The sequence below is a fragment of the Nothobranchius furzeri genome, chromosome 14 (genome assembly GCF_043380555.1).
Source record: "Nothobranchius furzeri strain GRZ-AD chromosome 14, NfurGRZ-RIMD1, whole genome shotgun sequence".
NCBI lineage: Eukaryota > Metazoa > Chordata > Actinopteri > Cyprinodontiformes > Nothobranchiidae > Nothobranchius > Nothobranchius furzeri.
Window position 1 is genome coordinate 27,743,201 of NC_091754.1, and position 14,091 is coordinate 27,757,291.

The 14,091-nt window shown below is 42.8% G+C and overlaps 1 protein-coding gene across 1 annotated transcript in view; it reads right to left on the bottom strand.

Annotated features, from left to right (window-relative positions):
• Positions 1-14,091, bottom strand: part of si:dkey-100n23.5 (cyclic AMP receptor-like protein A) — a 126,099-nt gene that overhangs the window by 77,100 nt on the left and 34,908 nt on the right. The window contains exon 12 of the mRNA XM_015966076.3: positions 4,324-4,471. Coding sequence (XP_015821562.1) covers positions 4,324-4,471 — 148 coding nt within the window. The remainder of the gene's footprint in view (positions 1-4,323; positions 4,472-14,091) is intronic.

A 14,091-nucleotide genomic window follows, 5' to 3' on the forward strand; every position in this document is an offset into this window, starting at 1 on the left:
GAAGGTGGGGCGTGATTTATAATGAGGGGGCTGCCGTTACTCTGATCAATGACGTCACGCTATGTCTGGAAGTAGCTGGCGCTGCACAAAACACTATTTACTTTGGTGACTGGGTGTTAAAATGCCAATATTCTGTGCGGTCTACGGTTATTACAATCACTCAAATCGGGACAAAGACAAACGTTTTTTTCAAGTTCCGAATGTGGTGCACCACAAAGGAATTAACTGAAAAAAAAAGTACTGAAAGAAGACGGCAGAAGTGGATCAGTAACTACAGCTTAAAACAGGAGCTGAAACAGACAATGCTGGAGTTTACAGCAATCACTTTCTAACAGGTAAGAGTTTACTGAGTGTTTTATTCAACATTTGCTTAGAAACAGCCATAAAAACGACAGTTTTATAATGTTTTCATGTGTCCTCACTGCAAATAGCTTTCAGAGTGCTAATGTTTTAGCAGTTAGCTTAGTGTTGTAACGTGGCATTTATGCTTTTTTGAAATCAAACAAATGAACCAGAAATTTGGATTTAAAAAGGCATCATTACATTTTTGTTACAAGTAAATCCTAGCACATTCTCATTGTTAGCATTAGCAATTGCATTATTATCAGGAGCGAATGAATTAAAACAGCACAAATCATTTTTTACCCGAGCAAAAACAAGACGATCATCATTTGAAGCTTCTCCGGATCAATAAAAGGTTAACCAACCTGAAATAAAACAACGGTAGGCTTCAAGGCTAGCAAAAGGCTTTCGTTTGGTTTGCAGTGTAATATGAGGAAGGCCGCACAAGGTAATTTGTTGCCGATCGCTTCAGAACTGGGTAAATCCTCCACAGTTTGTGAAAAGTGAGACTTTTAAAACTGTATGGGTCACACAACCTAAAAGAAGATGTATTTTTTCGCAATATCGCGTCTGTGTCAGCCCATTTAAAGCCTTAGTAAAATCGCTTTCATCCATCGGGCTGTGTTGTATCTCTGTGTTGCTGCGGAGCAAAACACTTCCTGTCCCCTATTTGAGTTTCACGTGGCTGCAGAGAGGAACATTTATTTTCCAATGCATTTAGAAACATTATAAACAAAGCCATCACACACATAGTAATATTCACAGTTTTAAATAGATATTTTAGAAATAGTTAAAAATGTTTTAAGTAATAATAATTAAATTAAATAAAATCTTAAGGGGCAGTGTAGTTCACTTAAGGGAACAACGCCCCTGAACGCCCCTAGTGGCGCCGGGCCCGGGTACAACACATGGGATGAGTACCAAGCATCAATGCCTGACGCTCACTTAAGTATTTATATATCTCATACAGTGCTCAGCATAAATGAGTACTCCCCCTTTAAAAAGTATGAATTTAATCAGCAGCTCAATGAACAAAACAGTTTCCAGAATTTTCACAAGGCTGGGTTTTACTGAACACTTGTTTAACTCCATAATATTAAATTAAAATTAATAATATAACTTAGACCACAAAATCTTCAGTTTTACTAAAATTGGTTGAAGCAAAAATGAATACACCCCACAACAAAAACTACTACATCTAGTATTTTGCATGACCACCGTGATTTTCAAGGACAGCACCAGGTCTTCTAGCCACGGAATGAACAAGTTGGCGACATATTGCAACATCTATTTTTTTCCAACAATAACCTCTTTTAGAGCCTGGATGCTGAATGGAGACTGATGCTCAATTTGCCGCTTCAGAATTCCCCACAGGTGTTCGATTGAGTTCCGATCAGGAGACATACTTGGCCATTCAATCACCTTCACCCTGTTCTTCTTCAGAAAGGCAACAATAGCTTCAGATGTGTGTTTTGGATTATTGTCGTGTTGGAAACGTGCACGACGACCAAGTGCACAGAGTGAAGGCAGCTACTTCTTCAGTATAGAGCAGTACTTTGTTGAGTTCATGATACCATCAATGAAATGCAGCTCCTCAGCACCAGCAGCACTCATGCAGCCCCACATAAGGACACCACCACCACCATACTTCACTGTAGGCACCATGCATTTCTCTTTGAAATCCTCACCTTTACGACACCATGCAGTTTTAAAACCACTAGTTCCAAAAACAGTGATCTTTGTCTCATCACTCCAGAGTATAGTCCCAGTAGTCTTCATCTCTTTCAGCATGGGCTCTAGCAAATCCTAGGCATGCTTTTTGGTGCATGGGCTTTAGGAGAGGCTTTCCTGCATGGATGATATCCATGCATGCCATTCCTCTGCAGTGTGCACCGTTTGGTGTCACGGGAAACGGTAACTCCAGTTTGGCTTTCTACTAATTTAGCTAACTGCAGTGAACTTGCATGGTGATTTGCAATCAATGGTCCACATTTGTGGGAGTATTTTGTAGTATGGTATCTCATAGAAATTGTTAATTCTGAAAGGAAACTAAAGTTTTCCCGACAAATGTAATGGGGTGTACTCATTTATGCTGAGCACTGTATATACTAATGTATACCCTGTCACAAAAATCTTTCTCTTTATTAAGAAGAATTTATGAAAAATACCATAGATAACAAATATAAAAGACTATCTCAGCTTCAGCAAGGTGAGACCCAAAAAGCTATTAGCTAAAAATTTGACATACAGGATATAGAACAACTAAAAGACAATACAGCCCCTTAGATCTGGTTTCAGGTAGGGATACACCAATATGAAAAATTGGGCCAATATCAATATACAATATTAATACTGTTGTTATGGCAGATATTTACTCATATTACGTTATATACACTCACTGGCCACTTTATTGGGTACACCTGTCCAACTGTCCCATAACACAAGTTACTAATCAGCCAATCACATGGTAGCAACTGAATCTGCAGCAGTTCAAACCGAGCTTCAGAATGGGGAAGAAGGGTGATTTAAGGCCCCAGTGTGTAATATTTTTGCCTGTTTACCATCAAATCCTGTTTCCAGTTCACAAACTTGTACTTGTTCATTAATATTTCTCACCAAGACCAATTCTAAATATTCCTCTAAACTTGAAATTTTACATGTTTTAATACATAAACTGTGGTCGACGCTCCATGGTCATCCACCATCTTAAAATACAGTAGCTGTTTAGGGACGTGAGCTCCACGTTACCCGTTTAGACTATGACTGTAACCTGAAAGAACCAGCAGAGGGCAGCAGTGTGCCCTGGAAGCATGAAGTCTGCTGATTGAACTAAGAAATAGAAACGAAAAGCTACACCGTTGCTGTACTTGTTAGTTTGAATAATAAATAATTACATCAAAAGACAAGTAAAATTTGTCAGTTTGTGATCATGTCCAACACAAGGAAGCTGCAAATGTTCAGACCCCCGCCTGCTATTAGCAGGACGCCAGCCTCTGATTAGTGTCACTGACTCCCAAACTCACCTCAAGTTGCTCATTTGTCTTTTCTTAGTACCAGAACTCCCGATCCAGTCCAAACGTGCCAGTTCCAAAGTCCTTCAAGTCTCCTTTCTTCCCGCAGCCTGCCATCTCTCCCAACATGCTCTAGCGCTGGTCCGCTAGCCAGTGGCTAAATCAGCGTTGTTCACTTGATTTCCACAACACTTTACGAACAGCGATGTAGTTCTCCATGCGTTACAGAGACGCTCCGACTCACAGGGCTTCTTCTCAAATGTTAACTTTAGGCTGGTGGCTAAGTCTCCACAGTGTGTCCCCGGCTCGTCAACCCTCCTTCACCAGCCGTGGCTAACAAGCAGCCAGCGATCGCTCCATATCCATTAGCTGGTAGCGGCAGCCAGTTTGTTTTCATCGACCGCACCATGATCCACGTGAAACGGGTGTAGTGGGAAATTATGTTCCCCTAAAATATATATCAAGAGCAAATATTTCCAAATTCACAGAACTTATTATCCATTATGACGACTAAACTACCTCAAATAAAAGATGGTTAAACTGAGTGAGACTGCATCCTTTTACATAACTTTCAAAAATGATAAATAAGCTTGCTGCAAAAGAGTGAACAAGAATATTTTACTGTATCTTTCTTGTTTTTAGGAGGAAATATAGATAAAAGTCCCAAGCATAATATTATTACATTACATTACATAATTTTCCCGTAAAAGTTGATCACAAATGTTGTAAAGATAACATCTGCAACCTCCCGACACAGGGGAACAGAATATTTCAGGGGAACACAAGTTCTCACAACACCTGACCTCCTGGCTGATGTCACCCCTTCTCCACGTGTGAATCGTGATAGCTTCAAGATCTAACAGAACTAGCTTGCTTCTAGGACTAAATTAAAAGCAAAGGAATGCAGCATCAACAGTGTCCCAATGGAGATATAAACGTGTGTGTGTGTGTGTGTGCTTAGTTTCTGTACCTGCATGCCAGTTGGGCTCAGTAGGCTCCACCATTCTTTATCCAAGCCAAAAACAAAGGCATTGGCCAACCCATGGAGAGGTGCTGATAGGACGTGTAAAAATGTTAAGGGGAATGAGGGGTCTTGGGGGTAGAAGGCATTATGGAGTCTGTTGGCAAAAAAAACAGAAACAGAGAAGAGCCCAGTTTAAATGTTGCAAAGTTTTAAATAAAGAAATACCCTACACAAGAGGCTTAAGAAGTAGGGATGAAGCAATCGAAGGAGAAGCCTGCGGGAAGAACAACAGCAAAAGAGAAAAAAAGAGAGCCAGAGGTTGATAGAGCAACAGAAGTCAAGTGAAAGAGAGGCAGAGGACAAGTGAAAGACAGAGTGAGGGACGGGGTGAGAACGAGAGGTAATGAGAGCAAGTAGCGGAGGCAGAAAAGAAGGAGCAAGAGCGGAAAAGGGGAGAGTGAAAGAGCGAGCGAGCTTTATATCAGCGTTTAAGAGCCCATTAGGCAGCGTGAGACGGCTGGGCTGACACATTCTTGGCTGCTGCTTCGACAGCACACAGCACTTTACAAGGACAGGGAGACGTGTAGCGCTCAACTCGCTTCCTCTCCTTCTCACCACTTTCTCTCAGCTCTGTTTCCAGCCTCTCCTGACCACTATTTAAACATGCCATCTTCGATTATTTCTTCATGCAAATTTCTTATAAAGTCCCCGACCTCCCTCTGATATCTTTCCAGAGTCTTTGCATTTGGCTTTATCCCCCTGGACATTTTATTTTATCTTGACTCACACAGCTGATTCTCTATTCATTCTTTTCAATTTTGGGTCTAGGAACCTGTAGCATGACCAGGAGAAGAACTGATACTGTGTGATTTGGCAGAGAACTAATGGTTGTCTGTGCAAACGCCGGTGCTCAGCCATTAACCCTGGATTAACCCTGTATTAGTGCTGCTCGCTGGGTTTGGTTGCCACTAATGTATTTTATTGATCTATTAGCAAAAGAATCAAACCACATGCGGCTCATAGCATTTTCTGCACGTGTTATGTTCATGGACTGAGTGGCCAGTGTGTTCCAAGTAGCCACAGCTGTTGACCTTTGGGGTCAGGAAAGTTATCCCCAAACTGTTTGTGTCCAGAATGAAAGAAAAACACAAAACCCGAAATTTGTCCGAAGGAAACACCCTTGTCTTGAGCTAACAAGGTGTTACACTAGACTCTACAGTAATTTCTTTATTGCTGACTTGAGAACCAAAAGGATAGATGTTGGGTTTTTTAGTAATCATCTTTGGTAAAACTGTTGGGTACAACTCTCCATATGAATCCTAACAGAGTTGCTAATATTGTGACATGACTGGACCAGCACCTTCAACTTTAACATAATGGTTCTCATTGTTATAAAAGGTACATACCAAAAGTTTTTCATTTAGAGATTCCTTTATTTTCTAAATAAAAACAAAACATGCTGTTAACAAATAACAAATAATCAGAATATTAAAAAAAATCTACATTTTTGCAGAGGCCTTGCATTGGCAAATGTGAAGTCATTAGCATTAATCTACTGGCATGGCGTCTTACACAAGTTTATCGTTTTAGAAGGCTAACTAATTATAAGTCAAATAAAAAGCCTTTTGCTATTGTTCTTCTCAGTCTAAGTCTAAGGAGATTTGGAGGTGGTACAATGGGAGATGTTTACATAATAAGAGGGGACCAAGAGGAAGAAAGGCTACTACAGGCCAGGCTCTGTGGACATCAATCGGATCAGTTCCATCATGCAGAAGAATAATGACCCCAAAGCATAATGATTAACAATAATAATTAACATGATTTAAAGAATAAACAGTCAGCCACAATTGTGACTGTGAAGGGCCACCATTTACTAAAAATGAATGCATACAGACAGCTGCATGCCTTACAGAACCAATCAGAATCAGAAGGGTTTTGCTCCCATATGTGTGAGAAATCGCCACATTAGGAAATTCATGCGCTACTTGCAGTTCCTGCTTTATCAGTCACACCCTTTCTAGAAGTGTGCTCAGGTGTTTTTGTACCATATCCCACCTCCTACTCACATTCAGCCATAAATGGTCAATGCAAACACCTTATGAATATTCTGCAAATACATAAGCTAGCTGATCTGTGGTATTTTAGGGGTAACCATGGCAACTGAGAGGTCTAGAAAACGCAATTTATTTGAGAATTACACCAAGGTGCATATGGGTGAGGTTTTATTGCCTTTGATTGGCACAGCGTTGTCGTAGCGGTGAATCCCGCCAGTGCCCAGTTCAGCACATAGATCTAATAGGACTGCTCTAGGGAATCTAAACTGGTTCATCAGCTAGTCTTCATCATGGGCCCGGAAATCATTGTGGGCTCTAAAAACTCTCCCCATCCAGATCCTGCCATTGGTGTGATCTTCAATGAGTGCCACTGCAGTATTTATATAGCTATCTATCCAGGAGTCACACTAATTGATACACATCTTTTCACAATTAATGCACCAATGAGTGCAGCTGCTAATGGAAGATGTAAACATTAACATACTGTGATATAACTCTTAAATAATTTTTTTTTTCATTCAGATTCTCATTTTTATAGCTGTATGTGTGTGTGCATATGTATGCGTGAAAGGGGCTACAAAACAAAATCTGGCTTAAATCCACCATTTTGCATCTCACTGGCTGCCCTTACAGTTTCCCAATTTCCAAAAATGTGCGTGCGCAAGGGTCCGGATTTGCGTAAAGTTGTGAACATTTTCCTGTCAAACTTTTTCAATAAATCACAAAGTTTGCATAGAAAATGACCTCATTTTGTGTAAAAGCAATAACTCCATCAAGAAAACCCATTCTGTTGGAAAGACAAACGTGTATAACACTCGTTTAATCAATAGATATTATTTGCATTGGTCTCTGGTAGGAATGAATGCATTGAAGGCCGTACATGGGGCAAAATTTAAAAAAAGCCCAGAAGCACCTGGATCAGCATAGAGCAGCACAACACGGCTGGATTTGGAGTCTTATTTCCTGAAATTTGGACACCTTGCCTCGGCTTGGATAACAGTAAAGCGACTCCACTACTGACTCTGTTTGCTCTGCGACACGAATGTGTTATCTCCCCAAATAACACAGGCCTGGAGGAGCTTCTGCCGTGTGATTGAGTTGCTAATGCTAATGGTTAGCTTCTGCTGGTCGAGACGTTTTGTGCCGCCTCCTGGACTCTAAAACAACAACAGCCTTCCCCATCTTGAGCCAGTATGGGTGAGTCAAAGCCTGTCAGGCTTTTCAAATTTCTATCTGCAGCTAATGAAGAGATATGTGTAGGGGACTATTTTCATGTTCAGCCTCAATGGAAAACCTCAGAGTGACTGATTATAATCAGAAACAATCATTAAAAATGTTTTTTTTAATGTTCCATACCTTTAAACAACGGTCAATTCAAATTTGAGGTGTTTAACTGTATAACAGTTTGTTCATCAGCAATGCTATTTGGAAAAACACATTGGAAGCTGAGGCTGTCTCTTAAGCCTGCCTTGTAAAAATCATTTCTTTAAGAATTTGTTTTTAAATTTAACTAACAGCATTGGATACGTCCTGGGTTTCAATCAACCACATGTATTTCTTAAAATTCACTTCCCCCAGAAGTGGGAGAGGATGTCTGAAGGAGGAGGAAGTGATGCAATGCCACCGCACTCTATGAATGTAATATTTACTGTACGCAACTCAATATACTGGGTTGTTAAAATGGTTAAAAGCCTAAAGTTTTAGCATGGTTTCCCTGTTTTTGAACAGATCAGAATCCTGCCAGTTGTACTTTGATTAAAGTTTTTCATGTATAGTTTTCTTGACGTGTGTTGTTGCACGCACAGATCACACCAGTTATGCTTGAAAAATGTAATACCGAACTAAAAAGTGGAGGAGCAGCACAAACGTTGTTGTGATCCAAAACCAGCTAACATCTTTTCTAAGTGAAAAAGCAAAAACATTAAAAACTCAAAGAGTCCTTCCTAGAATTAAAAGTGAGAGGCACTTTAACTTTTAGTTGTAAAACTAAGCTATGCTCAAGTAAGCTGTTTCTCCCCCTCCCTTAAAACCTTCTGACTGCAGGAGAACAGCACAGAAGATGATTACAGCGATTCCTCCACAAATCTTATTATAATCCTCTCTTATCCTCTTTTGCACTGTGAGGTTTCAAGATTTATTTGCTATTAATCTGTCTCCATTTACCTTCTAACAACCATTTGAAAAGTTCTGACAGAGCAAAAGAAACTAAACAAAGGTAGGGCTGGCCAGAGGTTGGAGGTACACCTGTTAAGAGAACCCACCTTCTGTCATTCTAGGTACGGGTGTTAACTAAATGTCTACACGCAGCTTTAAATAAAACCAACAGCGCAGCAAATGAAGCAGAGAGTGGCGTGCCTTAGCGCTTGTCAGGGTAAGGACCATTTCAGAGCTACGCTGCTTGTTTTCTGGGTTAGCGTACCGCGGTATCTCCGAGGACCAGACCAGCTGCTGCTCACATTCATTTCACTTCCCATTAAAGGTGAAATAAATCAGGAGTCCCCACACAACCTCCAGAGAGACGCAGGAAGCACACACACACACACACCCATAATCACACAGAGGAAGTTGGACGTGTGTGGATATAAATAAACACGTGTGTGTGTGTGTGTGTGTGTGTGTGTGTGTGTGTGTGTGTGTGTGTGTGTGTACACGTGTGCATCTATGTGCCAAAAAGGGTGTACATACAGCATAACCTCGATCACATGCACTGAGAATGTACGAAAGTGAAAATGCAATGGAAGTGTGTGTGCTCGTGCGAGAGTCTGCCTGCATGCGTGTGTTTCTGACAGCGTAGCGGTGAGAGTGACTGGGTCTGTGTGAAGGGGGGGCTATTTCTGGAGTCTCTCCTTTTTTTTCCCTCCCTGCTGCCGCAAAGAAACACGATCGGCGTCCGGGAAACGAGAGCTGGCAGCAAGCAATCATCTGCCTGCCACGCACACACAAATGCGCACACACGCATACACTCAGACAGCACCTCGCAGCGCTGAGCAACACGCGCCATGGCAACGGAACAGCCGCAATTAGAGGCGAAGAGCCTTTTCCCCTCCATCGAGGGAGAGAAGGAGAGCAAAATGAAAGGAAGAAAGAGCGCAGGGAGAGGAAGGCAGTCAGGAAGGTGGAGTGGGGGGAGAGTGGTGGTGGCAGTGGCGGGGGTAGAGACGAGTGTCAGAAAAACAGCACGGCAAAAGAAGGGAGGAAAAGAGAGAAGAAAAGAAGAGGAGAGTGCGATAAAGAGGTGAAAATGAGGAGGAGCAGGGCTGTGAAGGGGAATGAAGGCCGAAAGCGATGAATGAGGAGGAGGAGGAGGAGGGCAAAGGGGTGAAGGAGTGAGTATAAAAAGACAAGAAAGCAGAGAGTGAGGGGGAAGGATAGCCAAAATAACTGACTGCAAGCACGACATGAGTGAGACAAACAAAAGAGATTATGTACGAGGGAAACCATGATAAGACACGAGGGGGAAAGAAAGGCGAGGTTAGATAGAGAAGGAAGGGAGAGACGGGTGGAAGCGTAGACAGAGATGGACGGGGGGAGGTAGGCTGGTTCTCCTGTGTGAGCCTGGCTAATGAAAGATGAATGAGGGAGGCAGTGGTGGGAAGGAGAGTGTGGCTGCGGGTGATGCCTGGCTGAGTTGCTGCGTGTGCGTCCGACGGGGTTTGTGTGTGTGTGCCGTAGTGGAGCGCCTCTCACAACAGGGATGATATTGTGTATACAATATCAGGAGCAAATGGTCAACCATAATAAACACACGTCCAGGCTCACACACACGCAGGAGCACACGAACAGCATAAGCAGTCTCAGCCTTCTGCCACCTGTATGCACGCAGTCAATCATTAGTACTCGTGCTGCATCTCCGAGCCTTGCTCACTTATTCAGACCTTCCATCTATCATGCTGTCAGTCACTCCTTGAACCCGTCTCTCCCGCCCTCCAGAGCCTGGGCTAAATCCCTCTTCCGCTGCTTCTCCCCATCTCTACCAATATCCCACCCTGCCATTCAGTCTATACCGCTTTCCTGCCATCAATTTCCCTCCTCCTCACCGACAAGAGTTCACCTTTTTGCCTGCCTCTAATTGTTGTGCAGAACATCCTCCGCTTAGTGGGAAACGCACTTCAGAAGCTTGGATGAGAACTCCTTCCCAAGAAAGGAGGGCAGCCAGACGAAGAAGTCATCCTGAACTCAATTGCACTTCCTCCTCTCGAGACCGACTGCCTTACTTCTTCGTTTTTCTTAAGAGAGGCTATCGTTCTTTCTGCAGTGTTGCTGTTGACAGCAAATCTGAACTTTTCTCTGAGAAAAAACAGGTAATCGTCCTAAAACAGACTGATTTATTTATCAAGGTACAGATGGGGGGGGGGGGGGACACAGTCATGGCACAAGAAGACTTTTATGAGTCGAACGTATTCCAACAAACTTAAGTGATACCCATGAAGCACTCAAGTGTGCAAGGAACTTTGAAGAGACTTTTAACACACCTTTAAAATAAAAACAAAACCAGGCTAAACAATGCTGAAAGCCTCACAAACTATTGGTGACTAGTTGGAAAACAAAGTGCAAGAACGTTTTCACTAGAATCACACTGAAATGGTACTTCAGGGTTTCCCCCGGCGCTTTATAAGCCTGGCGGCCCGCCAGGCTTTGCTTGGCCACGCGCCAGGCTAAGCGTCATGCCTTGCCCCGACCCTACCGTGTCCGCTGACACAAACGGGGCAACAAAACTACAGCCCTACAACAGCTGAGAAACAGCAGCGGAACATGTGCAACCCCCCCGCTCTCACGGAGGAGCTCTGCGGAACGGAGCACGCCCCCCCCCCCCCAGGGTCAACTCATTTTCTGGGGGAAACCCTGTACTTTCTACACCTTGAACTAAGTCAAAGTTGTCCTACCACTCACTTGAAAGACTTGTAGATAAATCTAACCACTGCATGAACTTGTCATTATTGCATCATTTAAAAAAACTGTTTATTAGTAGAACTGACTCGGTTTCACTTCACCTTGGAAATTATTTATGTTTATTGTTGTTGACACCTCTAAATCCTGCAGCTGTTTGGTCTTACGGACATTATCACATCACATCCTTGAGCCACAAAGCCGGCTTACACCTTCATTAGTTGACTGTTACAGCGCTGGTGCTACCACACATGGAGGCTAAGTCACGTAACAGAGGCAATTAGCCATGCTGACTTGGCCTTTTCAGAAATCAGATTCAGACAGCAGGAAGGTGTCTCAGGCTTGGTTTGAAGTGTTTTATGAAAGGATCTTAAGTTTGGTAGGTTGACAAACCCTCTTAAAGATGTGTCACTTTTCTTGCACATTCTGACTCATGGAAACCAGATTGAGAAGGATACAAAATGTTCTAGATGCTCATCATGACTGTGCCATCTGTCAATTATCTTACCTACCTCATCTTCACTTGGGCCCAAGAGGAACTGGTGTCTATCTCCAATAGTCATCAGGTGAAAGGCGGGGACACCCAACAGGATGCCAGTCCATCACAGGGCTACAAATGGCGCGCTGACATCTGGATCTGCCAGGTCTAGCCCTGGTAGGGTAATCATGTTCACATCTAGGTATTCTGTGCATTTTCTGTTGTCAGCTGAGTGTTTTTTTTTCCGGACATGCTTCCCGGCAGTCAGCTTGGTGTGGAGTCAATCCAACACACCTACTGCGGACTGGTTGGCCGGCTGAAGATCATGCTTACCTACAAGACGGAGCCTCTGATTGGTAGGTGAAATCAACTGGCGGTGGCTTCCTGCTGCCGCATGCGCAATTCATTATCAGTCTGCAAGCGGCGGGGTAAACATCTTCTCTGACTGCTGCTCGGACCTACTGCTCCAGCCGCAGGAGCGCGAGGACCGACTGCTCTGAGAGGAAGCTATGGCAGCACCACTCCTCATTGAAACAGTAGGAAGCTGTGTGCTTCCTGTCAGAGTCTCCAAAAGCCCCACTGCTCATGGCCACCTTTGTTTACTCATTTAAGGAGGACACATTGGACTTTCCCGCACGTCTTTTGCCCCGCCCACATGCTCGGAAAAATGCACATTCCTGATAAGGTTTTGTAAACAAAACCTGGCCACATGGGGACAGACTGACCGGACTGGGTCGACCCAGATGTTAATGTTCCAATATAACCAAAGAAAAAAACCAGTAACACACTCACACACAGTCCCCATTCAGCCTGACATACACATTTTAGTCTGTGGGAGGAAACTGGGGTAACTAAGAAAAAAACTACCCAAGCATGAGGAGAACAAGTTAACCCCCGGCAGAAAGGCCACACAGGCAGGAATTAAACCAGCAACTGTTTTAATGCAAGGCAGTGCTACCAACTTTCCCACCATGCAGCCCATTGTGAATGTTCCTGGAGAAAATCCATCCCACAAAATGTTTTAACCTATTGAAATTTCATGGCACACAGGAGGAGGTTAAGGAAGTTGAAAACCTTTGCAAATAGTTGTTGGCATTTAGGAAACTCTCTCACACATGTTGTCTGCAATTTTTCTCCACCTAACAAACACAAACCAGTTAAATACTGGCTTTAGGTTTTGAGCTCATTAAAAAGTTTGATCGGACTGAATCCACTCACTGAATCAATAAGGAAAAGTAAAACATTTGTGGTTTTAACTTTACCTTTAGCTAAATTACTGCAGAAGTGTTCCAAAACTTTCATTATATTTGAGCTCATTACCAGGATTATTTTTGGTTAATAATACAAATAGAAAACATATTTGATATTATGAGACTTAAACAAAACTTTCAAAGCAGAAAAAAGAAACGTTCTTTTCCGTTATTCATCTGAGACGCTGAAACTAAGGGGTTGTTGACTAAAGGCTGTCTTTCCATTTTTCTAAATGGAGCTGAACTAAATGCCACAGCCTAGCAGGGAGTGATTTGGGGGAGCGGAAAGAAAACTGCTTTAAAGGAAAAGGGCGCTGTGGAGTCAAAACACGATGACACAAGACCACCAATAACAAATAGGGCACAATCATCCCATTAAAGTTAATATGTTTTGAATATTATTTGGACACTAAAGGTTGTGACAGAAAATAATTTGATCAACACATTCCTTGCTAAAACTCCTCATTTTGTTGTTTTTTTATGTACAAGTCTGGAGCCTTTAGGGCAGCAAAGACAAGCTTTTCATTGTCAAATGACAGCATGTGATCAGCCACTTAAAAATGTGCGTGAATATCTGATGTTTGTCGGCCGCCTGCATGAATGTGGTCCACTGTACATCACTGACATGACAATCTTCTTTCCATGGAGCGAAACAGCATCTAAATAAACTAGAATCTGTGTTGTTTAAGTCTGTGTGCGTGTACCACAGTTTGAAAACTGGAACGTAATCTACTTTGATCAGGAGGTCAACATGGGGATAACTGCTCAGGGCCTGACTCCCATTACACACAGACCCACACATGAACAGTCTGCATCTCTTGTTAACTTCATGCCTGAATATTTCATTCAAAATCATTTGAATTCGGGGAAAATACAAACAAACACACACATCTGCATGGGATTTGCAGTATTACGTAGCAACGGAGGGAGAAGCACACAGAGACTCGGGAAACAAAAGTGGCTAAAATTCACCAGCAGGATAAAACCCAAACAAAGAGACATCCTGTTTCCTGGCACACAACACTGCTCAACTTGCTGTACTGGGAGTCAGTAAACACACACACTCACATACACGCACGCACACACCCACACACACATACACGCA